The sequence below is a fragment of the Argopecten irradians genome, chromosome 12, assembly GCF_041381155.1.
Source record: "Argopecten irradians isolate NY chromosome 12, Ai_NY, whole genome shotgun sequence".
Lineage (NCBI taxonomy): Eukaryota > Metazoa > Mollusca > Bivalvia > Pectinida > Pectinidae > Argopecten > Argopecten irradians.
The window spans coordinates 31123615-31146813 of NC_091145.1; the positions used below are offsets into that span (position 1 = coordinate 31123615).

General features: G+C 35.2%; 3 protein-coding genes across 6 annotated transcripts in view; 2 read left to right on the plus strand and 1 right to left on the minus strand.

Moving 5' to 3' along the window:
* LOC138336962 (plexin-A2-like) overlaps positions 1-23199 on the plus strand; it is a 112614-nt gene that overhangs the window by 69897 nt on the left and 19518 nt on the right. For all 3 annotated transcript variants that reach the window (XM_069286611.1, XM_069286613.1, XM_069286612.1), the window contains 2 exons: positions 17748-17838; positions 18289-18376. In XM_069286611.1, coding sequence (XP_069142712.1) covers positions 17748-17838; positions 18289-18376 — 179 coding nt within the window. The remainder of the gene's footprint in view (positions 1-17747; positions 17839-18288; positions 18377-23199) is intronic.
* On the plus strand, positions 4368-9357 carry LOC138336963 (uncharacterized). Of its 2 annotated transcripts, XM_069286614.1 has the most exons (5): positions 4368-6489; positions 6965-7125; positions 7686-7855; positions 8227-8460; positions 9214-9357. In XM_069286614.1, exons 1-5 carry the CDS (start codon positions 6392-6394, stop codon positions 9223-9225), a joined length of 675 nt encoding a protein of 224 aa, XP_069142715.1. In that variant the 5' UTR covers positions 4368-6391; the 3' UTR covers positions 9226-9357. The 2 variants fall into 2 exon arrangements, with proteins under 2 accessions (XP_069142715.1, XP_069142717.1); XM_069286616.1 differs by lacking the exon at positions 8227-8460 and having other exon boundaries at positions 5166-6489.
* On the minus strand, positions 10211-12073 carry LOC138336964 (uncharacterized; the record flags this gene model as incomplete). The annotated part of the gene is made up of 1 exon (XM_069286617.1): positions 10211-12073. A coding segment is annotated over one exon (1167 nt), but the record flags the coding sequence as incomplete, so codon positions are not given.

A 23199-nucleotide genomic window follows, 5' to 3' on the forward strand; every position in this document is an offset into this window, starting at 1 on the left:
TAAAATATTTTTGAATAGAAAGCCATGATATAATTCAAGACTACTTGTTTGGTCCTAACCTTACTTTAATATACTGAAACTTTTATATACAAGAGTTGGCTTATTTGAGAATGACTGTACGGTAGACTTATATTAACAAATCAATATGTTGATATACTCTAAGATGTTGGAGCTTGGTCTAAAATTCACCAACACTTATATATATATATACCCATCACCTCATACTTATTGTTCTGTGGCTATAGTATCCATATTCAATTAAGTCAAGACAAAAAGTAAACTCTCGTTTGTTATCGCTTCCATCCCAACCAAATTTCATATAATGGATCCTGGTTTTCCCAGAAGGAGGCTGTTAGCACTGATAGTATGATAAGGTCAGGACATCCAGGGACAGTGTAGTCATGTTTCAGACACGGATAGGGTGTCACAGACACCTCAGAGAAAAAATATCTGTTATCATGTATAAAGTTCTGGTCCAGATCGTCTGTAGTTGTTGGTGGAATTTTAGATAAGCTTGTTTGTAGAAACAATATATTAGAATAGCTAGGATGTTTACTATTCAGGGTGTGGCTGTCGTTCTAACGTCTGCTCTAGACAGATTTGTGGATGTTTTTATTGTAGTGTTGGTCATAAAACATAAATACTTGCACTAGAGGTGTTCGGTAGGTGTAATAGTATACATATACATGTCAGCAGTTCACACTGAACAAACTACCTCTACAAGACATATGACCTTTAACACCCAAACCTAATGTAAATAAAAATTTTCAGGATTTAGGGTTTACTTGTACCCAGACATACAACCTTTAACCTATAACCCTTAACCTTTCGCTACCTCTAACCATAAATAAACTTTTCTTGACATTGGGTATTATTATACAGACACTCAACTAGACATTTATCATAACCTTTACCTCTAACCTTTGACCTTTTAAATTCATATTGTTAACTTAGAATGAAGTCTGGAATAGAATCACGTTACATATTGTAACTTTATAACATGGGCTGATAATTGTGTTTCATTGATTTCAAAATAAATTAGATTTGGGATCTTATTTATATTTATTAGGTAGAATTAATATAGCTAACACATCATAGATTTATTTGCTATAATCCATTAATTTGAATGGAAATAATCCACACTAACACAACTAATGTATATAATGCTATGTTCCTAGTTTGCTTGATCTAATTTGCTTTGATAACCATTTTACCTGCATTTTAACAACTCACCTGAGGTATACAGGACTCTCTAATGTTGGGTGTGTGTTTTAACTCTGGAACTCTGGTTTCCTGTAGAATATAGCTAGAAGCTTCACTCAATGCTTTAATACCCATGAGGACAAACTGCCCAGCATTACTACGAGGAGATGGAGATGTGGCTAATACTATCTACTAACTCCATTATTTAAATGTTAGTATTGTTGTTCATCTGTAGGTCAATGATCAAACGAAGTATGGAATTCTTTATTGTAGGAATACAATGCTTACAGTATTCAAACTTACTAAATTTAATTTAGATATAAAACTAATATGAAGGATAAGATAATGCATATATATGTTAACATATAAACTGTATTGACTCTTTTTATGTATTTGTGTCCCATGTAAATCAAGGAATGGTGTCTCATTGTCCTACTTTGTGTTAACAGGTGAACCCATACTATTTCATTTAGCCACATCAAGGAAAGTAACACTTAACATATCTTGGGGAAAGACAAGTGTGTAATCACTGTGTCATTCAGCTTATGGACTGACCCCCAGTCTCTATATTATTAAGATATCGCTAAAATTATGATTCAAAGTTTCCAACTAGGGGGAGATAATCTAGAATAAGAAATGCTGCTGAGAAAATCCTATCAATAATTTAGGGTCTGGTGCCAGTCCCCCTGGTCACATGTAAGAGGTGTCTACTATTGTAAGGTCACAGGGACTGGTAACAGAAGTTTGGGGGAAAAGGAGATTGACCAAGTCCCCCTCCCCCCATACCTGTGTTACCAGTCCCTGTCAAATATGTATAGGTTTATTTGCTATTGATTTCCATCCTGAGGTAACAAAAAGGAACTGATCATGGAAATGACGTGAAAATCAATATTTCATCAAGATTACATAACTCTATATTGCTGATTGCTCATGACTGACCGATCTGTAGACCAAGAAAATGCAGGACAGACAATTGCTATTAAGGAATGAATTAATTCACTCAGACTGCAAAAGCATATTGAATCTTTTGTGTCTGCCTGTGGTAATTAAGAGAGTGTCAGTCCTGTAGGCTGGAATACTATAGAGATTGGGGACACCAGTCATACTGTCATTATGTACAGTTTGGGGTACGATCAGCAGTCTGTATATGTACAGTTTGGGGTACGATCAGCAGTCTGTATTGTATGTTTATGCTACCAGACAATCTCTTGAGTTACAACACAATCATCATCACCACACTGAGCTTCATTTCCTTCTCTTAGATTTATGTCTGTCTTCTAAACCAAAACAACCCTGCCCTTATATGGTCGGTGCATCCATAATACACCAAGAGGGTCCCTTTTATCTAATGGTATAACGCGTCCAGACACCGCCGTCATCTATATAGAATGATGGTGTCTGTCATCAACAATTCCAGACAAATTGATTTAAAAGTATTTATCCAGTGACATGTAATCACAGTGTTTGGGGATGAACAAGAGCCTGGCTGATTCAGTTTCAATATCCTGCGAGTGTTTGATGCGGATAGGCTAGATCAGAGTCCAAAAGGATCGTGTCTTCAAACTCATACTGCCTAACGGCCAATCTATTTACCGTACATACATGTATATTTGTCCTTTGTTAAATAGAGACATCTATCCAACCATGGTTCTCTTAGTGATAAAAATAACAGATTTAAACTCAGACACAGATAGACATTTTTCAAAAGAATTTTTAAAAATTGGTCTGTCATGCAATATCATCATACGAAATTCAGGATTGTCAAGAGGAAAGCATCCTGTAAATTATTAAGGGATGAATCATGAATATTCAACTGTATCCATCCCAAGAATAATAAGGTATATATGTATCATATTGTATTATTTTCTTTTCATTAATCTAAGGGGTTTTATAGAAATTGGTTGAAAAAGTAAATTTAATAGTAATTTGGATTTATATACCCTAAAATTATAATGAATACAGGGGTTTCGAGATCCCTATACAAAATGGGTAAAGTACAATTTACCATCAAATAGTCCCTCCATTCGGTGATTATGACGTCATCATTTTATGTGAGTTTCATGAAGTCATAATCACCGGAAGGTGGGACTATTAAATGCTAAATTGTACTTTACGCATGTCGTTTAAGGACATCGAAACCCCCGTAGTGGATTATATTTGATGACTCTGATTATTATTTTCTCAACGTTTTTTTCCCCAAAGATTAGGAGACCATGCAGATTCTAATTGTAGCCCTCTTTAATGCCCTCACCATGAAAAGGGAGGGGGGCTATGTATACTATAACTCATTTCTGTCTTGTTCCATGACTTCATGTCAATGTCATATGGAGGTTGGGACTGGTGTGTTTTGGAATACCTCAGAAATCCTAAATGACTACTGTTGTTATTGGGTGCATTTTTTTTCCATCCCTTTGTGGTACAAATTATCATTATTATCTTGTGAGTGAAATCATGTCTTATTTGTGAATAAAGGTATACATTTCACTTGCAAACCACATAACATCACAATCATAATTCCTTTCCACAAGGGCAGATAATTCTGTAACACAGAAATACAGAATAGACAGACATCAAAATGGCTATTTTCTGTAATTATTTCTCATGTAAGATGTTTCCTTTATATTTCTCTACTTTTCAAACCTTTCACTTCAAACTTTGGGTAATGTTTGGACAAAAGATGGTGAGTACTTGAAGGTTTTTTTATGAACTTATTGAATGCAAGATGCTATTTCATATGGCAGTTAAGATAGCTTGGTGTATGGTTGTAGCATTGATGGATGTTTCCTTGTTTTATCAAACATCGTGTGATGTGATATTGCAGTGACCTTATCTTTGTTTTTCATGCTACTGTTGGAGCTCGTCAGATGAATGGAATATTGTTTGTGAAGCTTGGTTTCCAATTTGATCATTATATCATCTTGAATATGCTAGAATATGATTCTAATCTTTCAGATAATGAAAAAGGTTTTTCAGATAAGTAAACAGTTCAATTTAAAAACATTCAATTACTCCAGTAATTAGATAATAGAAAAATATAAAAACTATTAAATTGATCAATCATATTTAAACAATCAGAGTTTGCCCAAAGTTTGGACATTTTGTTTGATTTATTGGAGTTTCTGATTTGGGTTGCCTCTCACCAATTTTTACATTTTGTCATTAAAACAGCTGAGTTCTATAACTGATATGTAATTATACATATAACACATTATGTAACACATTTTTGTGAAGAATTCAAAGTACCATTTACACTTGGCCATCAATTTGTAATAGCCAGCATACCAATGGCCTACAATAGTTGTATACACTTTTTTAATGCAATCATAGACAAAGATATTGAGAGGAAAATTAAATCCGAACAATTTTTCCATGTACAGTGCTTGACATTCTATGGATGAGATGTGTTGATTGGAGCCAAAGAAACATATAAAGTAGATTTTCATAAGATAAGTAGGTCTAAGGTCCATAGGATACATAAGTTCAGATTATAGTGTAATCATAACGTACCACCAATGATATGTTGTCTGCATTTAGTTGTCATCTGTATGTTGTCCTGTCTCATTTGCTGTTGTAATTATCATTGTATCATTTGGACTTCATGCAAAAATTGGGAGACAAAGACATGTTGGATGTTTGTTTGATGTTGCACCAAAGGTTTATTTATGATACCAGGATTTGGGACATTGACAGTCTTCAAAGGTTTTCTTCTTGAATGTGGTATATATGGTATAAGCATGGACTTCTAAAGAGACTCTGGAGTTTGTTTACTTGCATGACTTTGACCTGACTTCATTGTTAAATGACAATTTGTCCAATTGTTCACAACTTTTTATGTATAATCAATGAGTTGAGAGACATAATGTTAATGATAATTACAAAACGTTCTTTGAAAAATAAGAAGGTTAGCTAAATAATTGAATTGAGCCTTGCTTCGTGTTTACACAATTTAGATATAAAAGATATATATCAATTTCTTAGATCCTATAAAAGTTATGTCTTAATTCTTATTGCAGGGTTTTACATATTTGACATTCTACTACAAGCTGTCACTATTTCTGAGTCACGAGATTAAGACCAACATAGGAACTTGCATACTCCCATAGGTCTCTGGTTTTTGACAGGAAACTTTGAATGTATTTCTTTTGCCATTTAATCTGGGATTTCGCATGCATACCCATAGCAGTATAGGACATCCAACATAATCAGACCATTTCACTTAGTAGTCTGATTTTCGTTAGACTTTCAGACGAGCTAACAATTAGAGAGAGCTGACTTTTAAACTTGAATCAGCAGATACTGAGACAGTTGTTTCTGTTACATAATTCCTGTTCCCGGTATAGAAATGTAAATTTATGGTAAAGATGTTCTTAGCCTGGTCAATTATCTTAGTCCCGAATGCAGACAATTTACATTTACTGATAAATATTACAGTTGTCCTATGGACCTGGAATTTGGCTTGGAAGATTCTTCAAACATCTTTAGTTGTGTCTCTGCTTGTGAGCCAGCACATTTAACCCAGATACATAGAGCTATCATTGATTAACTTAGTTATATAACAAAATATGTATTGATTTTTCACGAACATCCTACCAAAAACTTCCGTAATAGGAAACAAATTTATTTATCTTTGTTTGAAAGTTTGAATTTTTTCACAGAGGTTTTCTCGTTTGATTCAATATATGAGAAAAGAACCTGCAGAATTCTGTATACATCACAGTGATGGAGTAATCTTATCTAGTGAGGAATGACTGAGGTTTCCAATGCTGCTGTCACGTAACTACAATCAAGCAAAAACCCAAATATTATCAATTCAATATTACCTTTAAACTCACTTTTTTTCTTCAAGAAAGAAAACATCTGATTACAATGCTAGTCTGCCATGTCATTTATATACAACTGTATCTACACAGACATAACCTTGTCTGTGGTAGTGAATCTATACTTATAAACGGTAACACATCAAAATTAGGTTCAGACTCTGTGATCTTACTACGATTTACAGAAATTCCTGACATGATTAGAAACGATAAACAGAGACTCCTGGCACGATTTGTATAGAAATCAATTATACTGATCCACTTGTATCTGGAATCATAAATCTGATGATTTTAGGGTTCATCAGCGAGTTATCGCTCTTGGCGTCACTAGGTGGCGCTAGTGCTCTAGTTGGTATAGAAATATAAACAATATGGCGGCTTATCATTTGTGGAAAGTTGACAGATTGAAGTTAGAATTGTCAAAACGTGGTGCGGTATTACGAGGAAGAAAAGCTGATTTAATTGAACGGTAAGTGTATATTTGAGCATTTTTTCATTCCACAGAATTACGAATATGAAGCTATATGTATAGAATGCCTATCTAGGACTTGTCTTCTTCAAATCTCGCTTGAAGTACATGTACGAACGACTACTGTAGGCCTATAGATATATAAACATTGTATGAACGCTATTCCCGTCAATATTACATGCCAGTGTTGGTAATTAGATCGTTAACGGTAAATTACCGCAACACATAAATTATTTATCATGTACACTTGTACATGTATATACATGTAGTCGCTGTTTATATATGTCAAAATCTGACAGTGCCTAGGCGTTACGTATCTCACACATATTAACAGTATGTATGTTTTCCCATGGACAAACCAACAACATGATTATTTACTGCAATATGCATACAACATTAAGCCAATGAGTCCAGCAGATTGATTTAAAATTACATGCATATACACTATACAGTGTACTGTATATATTTATTGCAGTCTAGAAGCCTACGACAGGAACAAAAACTTTCGGGATGATGTTGTCCTTCTGCCAACACCATCACCATTACCTGATTGGCCAGTGGGAATGTTTGGGTTTCGGCAGTTGACGCTAGACCACAGAAACCAACTGCCAAGTCTAGGAATGTCACAGGTAGAAGGTACTGTATATCTTAACTTAATTAAAATACATACCTGGTAACATGAACCATACTTTTTTGTATAGATTTTGGTTTGGTTTTATAAGTTTAACGTCCTGTTAATAGCCAGGGTCATTTAAGGATGTGCCAGGTTTGTTGGTGGAGGAAAGCAAGAGTACCTGGATAAAAACCAACGACCAGTGGTAAGTACCTGGCAACTGTCCCACTTGGGATTCAAACTCAGAGGTGGAGGGCTTGTGGTAATGTGTCGAGACATGTTAACTACTTGGCCACTGTGGCCCCATTGGTATACACATGTGTAAAGTCAAATATTGAAGTCCAATTCAAGTACATGTGTTACTTAGTATTCAAGGAAATGTAATTAAATGTAGGTTGTAGTTATACAGTAAAAAACATTGATCTTCACACAAACTTGGTATGAAAAGCTATTGCAGGATATTTATAATATTGATTTAATTGAAAATTTTAAACAGTATGATCCCAAATATTTAATCATTCTTTCCTATTTGATATGATTTTGTTTTCATATAACTATGTATAACTGTATCTTGTTTTTGTAGGTTATTTTTTGTACAGGATGGCTGTTGACAAACAACATCAGTCCGATATTCAAGCTATTACTAAAGGCCGTCTCCTATTGGAGTCTGGACGGGTCGAGGCCTGCAGCTTTAAGGCAGAAGCTTCTGATGTGTTTCTGACTGGAACAGTTGCAGCAGCAATGAAAAAAAGAGTAAGCTTGCAAAATATAACCAGACAAACAATCTACTGAAAAACATACTTAAAACTTAGATATAAAACACCTTATTTAGTCCACTTTGGTACATATACCTGGTGTACATTCAAACCTGTCAATAAAGACCACTCAATGGACAAAGCAAAAATTGTCATAATCGCCAAGTGGTCATCATACACAGGTTGAATTGTGTTAAAATTGGTCATTTTAGACCTTAGAAAAATGGTCTTGATGTTAATTTGAGATTAGTTAATCACCTACATGACTTGTAGACTTTGTCTTACCAACAAGTCAATGTTCTGTCAGTGTGAAGTGGTCTTTATACAGAGGTGGTCGTTAAGGTAGGTTTTACTGTACAATTTTTACAGATTTCTTACAACTACAAAGTAAGACTCGGACCAAATGGCGAAGTCATAAATACGGATTGTGAGTGTCCAGCTGGTAAAGGTCCATGCGGTACATGCAAGCATGTCGCAGCCATTCTGCTTGTCCTTGTTCAGTTTATTGAAACGGGTAGACTTGCTATTCAGGGAAGCTGCACAGAACAACTGCAAACTTTTCACAAACCAAAGAAGAATTACCAAGGCAATAACAAAACAAATGTTCGTTCAATTTTTTGTTTCTTTTTAATATAAATCAATAAACCAGTGGTGAATGGGCAGTAGGATTTGAAAAAAAACACAGTTCCATTGTATATACAATTATATAGTGTTAGAATAAAATTACAAAACACATATATGTACCAATTTGAAAGAAGACCTGAAAACAAATTGTAATTATCAATCTGCCTTTGGTTAATTGGTTATATTCAGTTTGTTTTCAGAATTTTATTTATACCGGGTATGGTATTTTGTATAATTACTGAACATATCAACACATCTTTATTGTTTTCTTTTTTTTTGTTCTTATTGCTGTTGTTTGTTTTTGATTGTTATTGTTTGTTTTTAAACATTAATAAACAAGCATTTTATTTGGTGACAATAATTAATGGACTTATTATAGCAATATAAAGGTGCTGGCAGTATTATATGACAACAGAATATCATCTAGAAATGCTAGTTCTGATCAAACCTATATTTCATACATGTACCAAGATAATTAATAGCTTTTGAACAGAACATATTGCAATCTGTAATAATACTACTACACACATTCCCTTTCCATATACATGTATTATAAGAAATGTATGTTCGCCTAGTCTATACCAATCACCATAATTTTTAAGTCAGTATTACAGTGTAATATATATTTGGTTTGTAATATTGAAATTCAGTTTATTTCTGCTACTGTGTTTTCTGTTCCAAAATAATCTTATACATGCATATATTGAACTGTGTTGTCTACGTGTGTCATAGGTTCACCAGTGAAGGCAGAAGATATTGAATCCAGTTACGACATCAACATGGATGATCCTAGACCTGAGAGATACCGAGGTAATGCTGGTTACAACGCATTTGTCAAAACCCAAGTAATCAACTATTGCGCTGCATCATCCAAGGACCTTGCTTTTAGGTAAATTTTTAAACAGTGATTAAATTGCATTATCATGAAATCTTTGTATGTATGAAAATTTAAGAAAAATATGTAAAATTTAATGCAAAAATATAGAAACCTATATGAATCTAGATTCAGAACATTACTTGCTTAAGTAAATATTTTAAATATTGTATTCTACTGTTAATTGCTGAAATTTACTAGTAAACTTGGAAAATGATTAATATTGCACACATGAAAATAACATTAGAGTCAATTTGCAACAGATATCTCATGCCGAAGGCGAACATACAAGTGGCAGCAAGAGACCATGATTACAGCACACTACCTATTACTGAACATTGGGTTGATGCAGGAAATAAGGTATTGTTATATATAAAAAAAAACTTACAACATTGAATATATGACTGTCAAAGAGTTGTTAACCCCTGTCATTTAAAAAACATGGTGAATGACATTGCATAATGAGTTTTTTTTTATCATGAGAGTCAATTTTTATTGAATGTTGAATTTATAAGACTTGTGTATTATTTATAAGTTATTTATAGCATGTTTACTACCTGAATTAAATACTAACAATATTTTAAAATAAGTTAAAAAAGTATTTAATTTTGTATTCTAGGTGTTATCTATGGAAGAATCCCTAAAAATTGAAGAAACTACAAAAAAACAAAGTCTATGCAAGAAGTGGCACAAGGAGAGAAAGTGGCGCCTGACTTCTTCCAGATTCGGGGATATATGTAAAGCCACTGACCGACGGAACAAGGACCAGTTATGTCAATCTATGTTTGAACCTGCCACACTTAGTACACCAGCTATCATACATGGACAATCCTTTGAGAAGGCCGCATTAAAAAGTTTGAGGAAATTAAGGGGACAAGAGTCTATGCATGTGGGTTGAGGGTGGATATCAATAATAGTTTTCTTGCTGCCTCACCAGATGGCATTACAAGCCAGGGTGACCTTGTAGAAGTCAAATGTCCATACAGAGGTAGACATTCTGTAATTGATGTAAACACTGACTTTCCATTTTTAGTAAAAGATGAGCATGGAAACATGCATCTTAAGTCAAACCATAATTATTACTATCAAATTCAAGGGCAACTGAACATTTACAAGAAACAGAAATGTTTTTTTGTAGTCTATACATTTACAGATATTTTTGTAGAGGAGATTTATGCTGATAATTCTTTTTGGTCAGGTAGTATGCTGCCAAAGTTAGAATTATTTTACCAAAAATACTACAGGAAATTTGTAGCAGGAAAAATGTAGGTTTGCAATATTTTTTCAAAACATTGTTAAATATGCTCCTGTGTACAACATTAAGGTAATCAACTATAATATTTATGGTACTCTGGTATTTTTCTAGAATTACAATACTATAAGTTACCATATTTTAATTAATATTCTGTTGAAGTAGGTATTTACTTTTATATACATGTACATTGTACTAGTAGTGCTGACTAATGATCATGATACAAAAAGATAATGAACTTGTACACTATTATGTACGCCTATATATGTACATTACATGTATGAAGGATATTTATATAATTAACTTACAATGGATTGTCTGAAGTTTTGAATAGCAAAGCATATATATAAAATTCTAGATCCAAGAGTAACCTTACAATGTGACAGATTTGAATTCAGTATTTTATATGTTTTTGCTAAGCCTATTACTCTTTCAATGTGAATTCTTTTGGAAGCAATACGCCTATCTCTAACTACATCTTCTGCCTCTAACTGACTTTTACCCTTTAACATTGTTGGGGTATTTACTTGAACATCTTTTGATGCAAATAGATCCTGTACCATAATCCCCCTATCAGCCATGATACTGTCACCAGATGTAAACATAGAACGATCTTGTACAAGGCGAGAACGCTCAATTATCTGGCGGTCACTCGCGGAGCCTCCGTAAGCATCTGATATGTAAGAAACAGCACCTTTGGGTGTGCAGCCAACCATAGTCTTGAGAGTGTTTTTGTTTTTATAGGAAGAGAATGTAGCACTTTGGGCATTAACATTGCGCGGCTTGTGAATTGGAATCTCTGTAGCATCCAAAATTACTCTGGTTTTACTGAACTGGGAAAAGTTATCTGGCATATGCTCGTCAACAACATCTCTTGATGGCCAAATGTCAAGTTCTTTCAATTGGAAATACAGAAAGTTTATCCAAACATTTAGCAGGGTTGAAACAGTAGTTTCACTGATGTGAAAAAGATGACCAAGTTCAATGTTTTCTGTTGCTCTGCGTAATTTCATTAATGTTAAAAACAACTGATTTTCTGGTGACAAGACAGAGCATCTGAACTGCAAGTCATATGCAGCAGGACCAAGTATATTGAAAAATAACTTGAAATGATCATAGTCATCAAATCCTGTGTAGTATTTTAGTATTTTTGGAGAGCTGCGGAAATTTTCAATTGAATAACCTTGGCTACTCTCTTGAATTTCACACTGAGTAGACATATCACTGAATGATTTAATTTGGTCAACATGTTCAGTAGCTGTAACTATATGTAACTCTGAAACTTCACTTTCCACAACAACACTGTTACCAACACTAGGAATAGGCACATGCACTAAATCACTTTCTCTTCTCTTTTGCCGTTCATTACGTGCTTTAGAGGAAGGACTGACAGTGTTGCTAGAGGAGAATGGGAATACTGAAGGGACAGCATTTGGTTTTAATCTTTTACGTTCTCCTGAAATATAATATCAAGTAAGAATAAGATTTTTGTATGGGAAAAACTTGGCAGTATTTTAATTTATTTTTGGCTTTTTTATAATGTTGCTGTGAAGCTGATATACAATGTAGGTACACAAAAAACACTGTTAAAGCTTTTATAGATAGCAATAATTAAGAGATCTTGAATTTATCAGGTATTACAAAGTAAATTCTGTGTGTAGTTGTTTGTATGTTTTTTCTCTTTGTTTGTATACATTATGTATTTTTTCTCTTTGTTTGTATATTTTTTTCTCCAACTTCTTTTTAATACTGCTACATGTACACTGCATTTTGTTGATGCAATTCATATGCATAAAATTGTTTAAATCATATCATGATCTTAAATAAAACACCCAGTCACAAATTCAAATGGACAAGTGTTTTTTTCTCATTCAGCTGTCATGTTCATTATATACATGCATGCAGATTTACATGTATATACAAGATATTTGTAGGTAAACGTGTATCACAGGATTACACATATTTGATTTTATCAGAAATGTTTCGATTACTGTCTAAAATTATTCGATATGAATCAAATATGCATGCACCTGTGGTCATACGAATAGTAGGACACACACGCCACTGTCGTGGTCGCATTCGCCACTATTAACAACTAACAACGAATCGGTCTTGATATTTAATTTAACTTATATTATCAACGAAAAAATGAGCATTTCACAGTAAACGTTCTTGTCTTCCTTCCAAAATACATAGATGATATCGTTGGTCTCTTACCAAGCAATGTCTGCTCAACGTAATCCGTTTCGGAAAAGTGATCCGAACAGACCTTTGAATGCTTGCCGGGCTCCCATAAACCTTTGGTCTTTTCGTCCACACGACGGATTGCAACTCGCCATAACTTATTAAAGTGTGGATCAGAAGGGAATGAATGACCACTTCCATCCGATTTACAACCGGGAACACAACAGTAATAGGGCATTGCAAATGAAATAAAAAGCGTACTGTTTGGCCTAGCTACCAACCTATGTATTGGAACTCTTCAGTCTTTCCAGAACATACCAAGTAGAGCACGCGCGCCACCTACCGGGAAAATGTGCAGCCGATGAGCGCTATTGAGCTGTGATTTTAATGTCTATAGTTTGTCTTGATTTTAAATTTTTAAACCAAGGGAGACAACTTTATTTTAAAAGTCAATCTTTTGTGAATGATGATTGTCGCTGGTCTAGAATATAGATCAGTGATGAGTGTAATATGTTACAGCTGTATATGTGATTTGTGGTGAATTTCCTTTGGTCCTTACAGACATTAGATATTTTATGCCATGTTTGTAAGCCATGTTTACAAAAATAATTTAACCAAGGGGAGATAACTTTATTTCAAAGTTGGTCATTTGTGCATAAGGATGGCAGCTGGTCTAGAATATAGATCAGTGATGAGTTTAATATGTTAAGGCTATATGCATGATTCTAGGTGAATTTCTTTCAGACATTAGATACTTTATTGCATGTTTGTACGCCATTTTTTAATTTTTGAACCAAGAGGAGATAACTCAATTCTGAAATCTATCTTGGTACATGATGATGGTGGCTAGTCTAGAATATTGATCAGTATAAGAAGTTAGGGCTGTTTGTGTGATTCTTTGTGAATTTCCTTCAGTACTTTCAGACATTAGATACTTATGGCATGTTTGTAAGCCATTTTTGGTGGAGTGAATTTGTCAATATACTGACATTTTGTTCGTCTGATGCTCAGTTTACATGCAAAACCTTCATTTCCCCTCGTTAATGGTACCCAATTACAGTGTTGGGCCTGTAATCAAGACAGGCTGGTTCGTCTAATGTTTTCTTTTTTAACAGATCTAGTGGACCTGGTATTTCTGTCCAAAAGAAAATTGTACTTGGCAGACAGGCAATGTAAATACAGTGACTGGATCCTTTAGTCATATTATAGTACTATAAAATACTTGTAATCCCTATTTTTTTTTTTTGCTGGGGTGGGGGTAACATGACATTACAGTAATCGGTTTGATTTGTTTATTTTTATGTCCTGTTAACAGCCAGGGTTATGTAAGAACATGCAAGGTTTGATGTTGGAGGACAACCAGAGTCCCTGGAGAAAAACCAGTGGTCAATACCTGGCAACTGCCCCATATGGGATTCAAACTCCTGACCCAGAGGTGGAGGGCTTGTGATAGTATCTCATGACATCTTATCCACTCGGGCTGTGTCCCTTAAGTAGTTGACATATCGTAATTATCCATGTAACCGTGTAACTACAAGTAATAATGGCTCTGGTCTAAAGATTTGATATGATGTTCTGTTGAATTTGTTGCTTTAAAATATTAAAATGATTGAGTATCCAGAAAACTGAAGGAGTTGTCCCCTGGGGTGGGGGATGGAGGGAAGGGGGTGAGTGTTTATAGTTTGTTTGGTTTAATGTCCTATGATAAAGTCATTAAAGGACATGCCAATGGAGGAAAGTTGGTGTCCTCAACAATGACATTAGATCAACAATGAATGAAAATTATTTCTCCGATCTGTAACTCATAATGCATATTTTTTGTTTAACTTGTAGAAAATATTGTCACCGGAAATTCTAAAAAATAGATGACAACTTCTTCTTTCAATACTGAATGTTGAGATCAACATTTCAGATTTGGAGAAATCTGGAGACCTGTCTCTGGGGTGTAAGTCCTTCAACATACTCGTATATCATGTCGAGTGCACTGTTATACTTCCATAATTTAACTATCAACCCAGAGGTGCTGTGGGGAATTCTGACTGATTCTCCATATTGATTGAGTTGTCACCCTACCTTCATACTCGTATAAATCTCGACGGAAATTCCAATTATTGTCATATCGAAGATGCATCATTTAAATTTATCAAACTTCATTGCTTGTGCGTTTTTATGTAAAAATTTAATACAAAAAAGAGAAAAGAATTGGTGATATGTTTTTTATGATTTAATTTAGTAGATGGGTCACCTGATTTGATTTAACTTTAATGCTAGTGAAGGAACGTTTCTGTACTGCCTGAGGGAATTTCAATAAAACCGATGATTGGATTCATACTGAAGGATCTTTCTTAGTATAACTCTCCTTTGAAAATCTAGCTATTTCTGAATAAACTCCCTTTCTCTGATGTATCTGTATATCTCCTGAAGCCTCGATCCTTACCATATTTGTCTTTTGTTGAATTTGAAGCCCCATTCTCTAATGTATATTTATTTTCCCTGAATTATAAAGCCCCCTTTTCTGATGTATTAAATTTTCCCTGAATAAGCCCCCTTTTTTATGTATATATATTTTTTCCCTGAATAAGCCCCCTTCTATGATGTATTGAATTTTCTCTGAATATGCCCCCTTTTCAGATGTGTATTGATTTTTCCAGAATAAGCCTCTTTGTATGATGTTCATGTATTTGAATCATCCCTTAATAAGCCCCATTTTTGGACGTATTGAATTTTCCCCGATATAAGACCTAGCTGGCCTTTTCTGATGTGTACCGGTATTTAGTTTTCCTGAATAAGCCTTTTGGTATGATGTATTTGAATTTTTCCTGAATAAGCCCCCTTTTTATGTAAATATATTTCCCCTGAATAAACCCCTTTCTCTGATGCATATTTATTCCTGAACAACTCTTTCTTTTCTATTGTAAGCTATGATTTATGGAGCAGATTAGGTTAAGCGGATATTCAGGTTTAACGATGATGTTTGTTTTTATGCACAATTTAATGTCATTCTTTTTATTAAGTTGTACTATTTTACTTTGGCCACAATGATAAATTAGTTAATTTTCCTGACAATCTTTCATTTGACTCTCAAATTACCAACTGTCATGTCATGAGTGCAAGACTTTAGTAAGATAGTTACAACTTGATGGTTGATGGTTTTTCCTCAGGGTACTCTAGCTCCCCCATTAGCCAAGACAACTTGTCATATGTATGTTAATTGCAAGAGCACAGGGTACGAGCAATAACATTAATGTCTGCAGAAAATGACTTGATAGGAGGTTTGAGTAATTGGAAGTTGAGATATGGTGTGTTCACATGAATAATTAGAAGTTGAGATATGTGGTGTTCAGATAGTGTTGTATTGTACTACAAGATTATTGAATTCTTGATTAAACTGAACGTAATTAAATGATGGTTCCCCGGGGAAGCCTCGGGCCAAATCGATGAGGAAGTCGTTACTCTTAAGTATCCAGTACAGAAGGAAATTTGAAATCTCTTGTGAGATCTCTCAAGTGAATATTGGCTCATTTTCTCTGATCATTGTCAGCCAGATTATCAAAATGAAATTTGAATACCTGCCATAGAAAAAAGTTGTGCTATATGGCTCAGGATAGCAACTGTTTCCATTCAGATTCTATATTAATGAAAATTTCTACACTGGTCTTTGGGAGATCATTGTTTCATGAGAACAGAAATTGGACTCACTTCGTTTTTATTATTTTTCGTTTTATAAGAGATGAAATTTCCCAATCAGTCTCTTGAGCTGTATTCATATCATTAAAAAAAATCTGATGTAGGCTTCAAATAGATTTGTTCAGAATTTTGAATTAAGGGTGTAAACCTACATGACTCTGAATGGAGATTAGGTTTCTAAAATCTTCGGGTTCTTTTGTTTTTTAGCAGCATTACGTCACATAAAGATTAATTGATCTGTTGTTGAGGAACACTACTTAAGACTTGCATTGTCTCCAGATCTCAGCATATATTCATGATTGAATTGCAGAGATAGATGTTTAGATCAATACAACCACTTAAGCTTTACATCATATCTTTTTTATTCATTGAGTATTATGACAAAACACTTTTTACTGTAGAGGAAGATAGCAACACAGACCTAGCTATATAGCTATCAATATATAGTCTCCTATCACTGTTATAAAGCACCCTTAATGTTCTCCAAGATTTATCTCCCTTGTAGGAAGTCTTTTATCACTGAAAGTAAAAGAGGTTGGTATACTTAGTGTTTTGTATGATAAGGGCTAATCTGTGTCATTACAAGATAATACAGAACTAAGTGTTACAGTCACTGGAGGAAATTACCATGCCTAAAATGGAAACAATCAAATAAGAATGAGTAGGATACAATGTTTGTCTGACATGCTTTTAAAAAATTTGCTGATCTAATGCAAATTTTTTATTTCCCATTCACTGAAAAATATTTTAGCTTTATGTAATTTGTAGTTGGTCTAATGTCTTTGCAATAAAGCATATCCCACTGTTTCCAATATAATGAATAGGATATTTCTCAGAAGACATTTAGCTATATGACTTCCAAGTACGTAATTTTCAGCATATGTACTTATACGTACCCAACATTGATCATACAATTATTTTTACAAGTTTCCAAAGCTTCAACTCTGATATTTAAAACAATTCTTTAATCATCAACTGGAGATAGACTTATTGTTAAACCCCAACAACTCCATGGACCATACAAAGCCTAGATAAAAATTTATAACTTAATTTGAAATCCAATCTTATATTTCCAAAATTGTTTGAAATCCTTCATCGCATATGATAGATATAGATGTTTGGGTGGGATCACAGGTAAGTATACATTTGAACAGAAAAGATAGGTATAAATAGTGGGGATTCAGGTTGGGGGAGGGGTCACTTTGGTAAAACAGTTTGAGTTATATGTTATCTCGTACTAAACAAAGTAGCTGTGTTGTGTTCTTACAGATTACACTGATGTCCAGGTCGAGTTCCATGTACAGGGTCGGGCTGTGGTGAAGCGAAGTGTTCCTGTATTTGATTGTCGTCCTCACAAAAAGTAAGTTTTGTTATGATTCAAAATAGATATTCACAAGTTTCATTCATGTAAGTTTGGGGAAAGCCTCTAGATCTTGAGACCTGTTAAATCAAAGACATTGCTAGTATAATCTGTTAAGCTTTGACAACATATTATGCATTGTTGGTGTAAAAGTTGGTGATAATCATTTTAGCCCTGTCTGGATGGTGCCTTAAGATTATTTATAAAACTTTTCATGGAACAGATTTGATAATCGACTAGGCAAACAGAATCTGACTTTTGGAAAACTTGCAATATGAACAGTTCTGGCTGCTGATGCAAATGTTCAATCGAGGGCTCACTGTGTAATAGTTTTAATTTTCACAGTTCATAGAATTTTGTTATGCATCAAAGATACAATTCCTGTTTAAAGACCCAGAATAAAAAGAGTTTGGAATGATCTGAACTATAAATGTTGAATTTGTTTTGTAGTTGTACAACCTGTACAATGAGTAACTTTACCTGTGAGTGGCACCACGATACCAACAGTTGTAGTCGTGCTGGCAGTGTAACATCCGGAGTAAGTACTGTAAAGTATAAAATATTTTATAACAAATGTATAGACCCCCTCCCCCACATCCAGAGAAAAAATGAAGTGGTATATGGAGGGTGGGTGGGGGTGGGGTGGGTGTTCTTTGTGGGAGGGATCTCATTTGTGATAGGGTTCTTATTTGTGGGAGGGTCTTATTTGTGGGAGGGGTCTTATTTGTGGGAGGGATCTTATTTGTGGGAGGGGTCTTATTTGTGGAAGGATCTTATTTGTGGGCGGGGTCTTATTTGTGGGAGGGAGGGTCTTATTTGTGGAGGGGTCTTATTATGGGAGGGGTCTTATTTGCAATGAAATACGGTCATGAAAGTAACATCATAAAGTTTAATAATAAATGCTACACTTCCTTATGTAGCAATAAAATTGAGGATTATTTGGTCATATAATGATTGTAAGAAAGATAAATGGCAGGTTTCTAATAACGATGAAAACCTTTATATAGATTTCTGTATCAATTGAAGAATACTTTAAATATTTAAAAAAAAAAACAATTTTTAGATAAACCTGTGTTTGTTCCCTTTTATCAGTCTGCAACAGTTCAGCAAATTTATGAGGACTTTATTTCAAAGATGTCAAAATGTATTTGAAAATAACATTCTTTGACTTATAAACTGATAACTTGTCAATGGGATGCACATAAATTCTAAAGCTGTTTTTCTGGCCACAAGTCCAGATAGCAAAATCAGGTGTGATGGTTCATTCTGACAATTAAGTTGCAAGTTAAACTTTTTTGTCATGTGTGGAATAGTATAAAAACAATTGTGGCCTTGTGTGTTATATTTAGTACTGTCAGTGCATCTAATCTTCAGTATTACTGTCTAGTCCAGATACCTGTGTATTCTGATCAAAACCAGCCCTTGTCTAGTCCAGATACCTGTGTAATCTGATCAAAACCAGCCCTTGTCTAGTCCAGATACCTGTGTATTCTGATCAAAACCAACCCTTGTCTAGTCCAGATACCTGTGTATTCTGATCAAAACCAACCCTTGTCTAGTCCAGATACCTGTGTATTCTGATCAAAACCAACCCTTGTCTAGTCCAGATACCTGTGTATTCTGATCAAAACCAACCCTTGTCTAACCCTTGTCTAGTCCAGATACCTGTGTATTCTGATCAAAACCAACCCTTGTCTAGTCCAGATACCTGTGTATTCTGATCAAAACCAACCCTTGTCTAGTCCAGATACCTGTGTATTCTGATCAAAACCAACCCTTGTCTAGTCCAGATACCTGTGTATTCTGATCAAAACCAACCCTTGTCTAGTCCAGATACCTGTGTATTCTGATCAAAACCAACCTTGTCTAGTCCAGATACCTGTGTATTCTGATCAAAACCAACCCTTGTCTAGTCCAGATACCTGTGTATTCTGATCAAAACCAACCCTTGTCTAGTCCAGATACCTGTGTATTCTGATCAAAACCAACCCTTGTCTAGTCCAGATACCTGTGTATTCTGATCAAAACCAACCCTTGTCTAGTCCAGATACCTGTGTATTCTGATCAAAACCAACCCTTGTCTAGTCCTGATACCTGTGTATTCTGATCAAAACCAACCCTTGTCTAGTCCAGATACCTGTGTATTCTGATCAAAACCAACCCTTGTCTAGTCCTGATACCTGTGTATTCTGATCAAAACCAACCCTTGTCTAGTCCAGATACCTGTGTATTCTGATCAAAACCAACTCCTTGTCTAGTCCTGATACCTGTGTAATCTGATCAAAACCAACCCTTGTCTAGTCCAGATACCTGTGTATTCTGATCAAAACCAACCCTTGTCTAGTCCAGATACCTGTGTATTCTGATCAAAACCAACCCTTGTCTAGTCCTGATACCTGTGTATTCTGATCAAAACCAACCCTTGTCTAGTCCTGATACCTGTGTATTCTGATCAAAACCAACCCATGTCTAGTCCTGATACCTGTGTATTCTAATCAAAACCAACCCATGTCTAGTCCAGATACCTGTGTATTCTGATCAAAACCAACCCTTGTCTAGTCCTGATACCTGTGTATTCTGATCAAAACCAACCCTTGTCTAGTCCAGATACCTGTGTATTCTGATCAAAACCAACCCTTGTCTAGTCCAGATACCTGTGTATTCTGATCAAAACCAACCCTTGTCTAGTCCTGATACCTGTGTATTCTAATCAAAACCAACTCTTGTCTAGTCCTGATACCTGTGAATTCTGATCAAAACCAACCCATGTCTAGTCCTGATACCTGTGTATTCTAATCAAAACCAACCCATGTCTAGTCCAGATACCTGTGTATTCTGATCAAAACCAACCCTTGTCTAGTCCTGATACCTGTGTATTCTAATCAAAACCAACCCATGTCTAGTCCAGATACCTGGTTATTCTGATCAAAACCAACCCATGTCTAGTCCTGATACCTGTGTATTCTGATCAAAACCAACCCTTGTCTAGTCCAGATACCTGGTTATTCTGATCAAAACCAACCCTTGTCTAGTCCTGATACCTGTGTATTCTGATCAAAACCAACCCTTGTCTAGTCCAGATACCTGTGTATTCTGATCAAAACCAACCCTTGTCTAGTCCTGATACCTGTGTATTCTGATCAAAACCAACCCTTGTCTAGTCCTGATACCTGTGTATTCTGATCAAAACCAACCCTTGTCTAGTCCTGATACCTGTGTATTCTGATCAAAACCAACCCTTGTCTAGTCCTGATACCTGTGTATTCTGATCAAAACCAACCCTTGTCTAGTCCTGATACCTGTGAATTCTGATCAAAACCAACCCATGTCTAGTCCTGATACCTGTGTATTCTGATCAAAACCAACTCTTGTCTAGTCCTGATACCTGTGTATTCTAATCAAAACCAACCCTTGTCTAGTCCTGATACCTGTGTATTCTGATCAAAACCAACTCTTGTCTAGTCCTGATACCTGTGAATTCTGATCAAAACCAACCCATGTCTAGTCCTGATACCTGTGTATTCTGATCAAAACCAACTCTTGTCTAGTCCTGATACCTGTGTATTCTGATCAAAACCAACCCATGTCTAGTCCTGATACCTGTGTATTCTGATCAAAACCAACCCATGTCTAGTCCAGATACCTGGTTATTCTGATCAAAACCAACCCATGTGTCTAGTCCTGATACCTGTGTATTCTGATCAAAACCACCCTTGTCTAGTCCAGATACCTGTGTATTCTGATCAAAACCAACCCATGTCTAGTCCTGATACCTGTGTATTCTGATCAAAACCAACCCTTGTCTAGTCCAGATACCTGTGTATTCTGATCAAAACCAACCCTTGTCTAGTCCTGATACCTGTGTATTCTGATCAAAACCAACCCTTGTCTAGTCCTGATACCTGTGTATTCTGATCAAAACCAACCCATGTCTAGTCCAGATACCTGTGTATTCTGATCAAAACCAACCCTTGTCTAGTCCAGATACCTGTGTATTACTGATCAAAACCAACCCTTGTCTAGTCCAGATACCTGTGTATTCTGATCAAAACCAACCCTTGTCTAGTCTGGATACCTGTGTATTCTGATCAAAACCAACCCTTGTCTAGTCCAGATACCTGTGTATTCTGATCAAAACCAACCCATGTCTAGTCCTGATACCTGTGTATTCTGATCAAAACCAACTCTTGTCTAGTCCTGATACCTGTGAATTCTGATCAAAACCAACCCATGTCTAGTCCTGATACCTGTGTATTCTAATCAAAACCAACCCATGTCTAGTCCAGATACCTGTGTATTCTGACAAAAACCAACCCATGTCTAGTCCTGATACCTGTGTATTCTGATCAAAACCAACCCATGTCTAGTCCAGATACCTCTGTATTTTGATCAAAAACCAACCTATGTCTAGTCCAGATACCTGTGTATTCTGATCAAAACCAACCCTTGTCTAGTCCAGATACCTTTAAGTTTAATAATAAATGCTACACTTCCTTATGTAGCAATAAAATTGAGGATTATTTGGTCATATAATGATTGTAAGAAAGATAAATGGCAGGTTTCTAATAACGATGAAAACCTTTATATAGATTTCTGTATCAATTGAATACTTTAAATATTTAAAAAAAAACACCAATTTTTAGATAAACCTGTGTTTGTTCCCTTTTATCAGTCTGCAACAGTTCAGCAAATTTATGAGGACTTTATTTCTAAGATGTCAAAATGTATTTGAAAATAACATTCTTTGACTTATAAACTGATAACTTGTCAATGGGATGCACATAGATTATAAAGCTTTTTTTCTGGCCACAAGTCCAGATAGCAAAAATCAGGTGTGATGGTTCATTCTGACAATTAAGTTGCAATTAAGTTTTTTGTCATGTGTGGAATAGTATAAAAACAATTGTGGCCTTGTGTGTTATATTTAGTACTGTCAGTGCATCTAATCTTCAGTATTACTGTCTAGTCCAGATAACTGTGTATTCTGATCAAAACCAGCCCTTGTCTAGTCCAGATACCTGTGTATTCTGATCAAAACCAACCCTTGTCTAGTCCAGATACCTGTGTATTCTGATCAAAACCAGCCCTTGTCTAGTCCTGATACCTGTGTATTCTGATCAAAACCAACTCTTGTCTAGTCCTGATACCTGTGTATTCTGATCAAAACCAACCCCTTGTCTAGTCCAGATACCTGTGTATTCTGATCAAAACCAACCCTTGTCTAGTCCAGATACCTGTGTATTCTGATCAAAACCAACCCTTGTCTAGTCCTGATACCTGTGTATTCTGATCAAAACCACCCTTGTCTAGTCCTGATACCTGTGTATTCTGATCAAAACCAACCCATGTCTAGTCCTGATA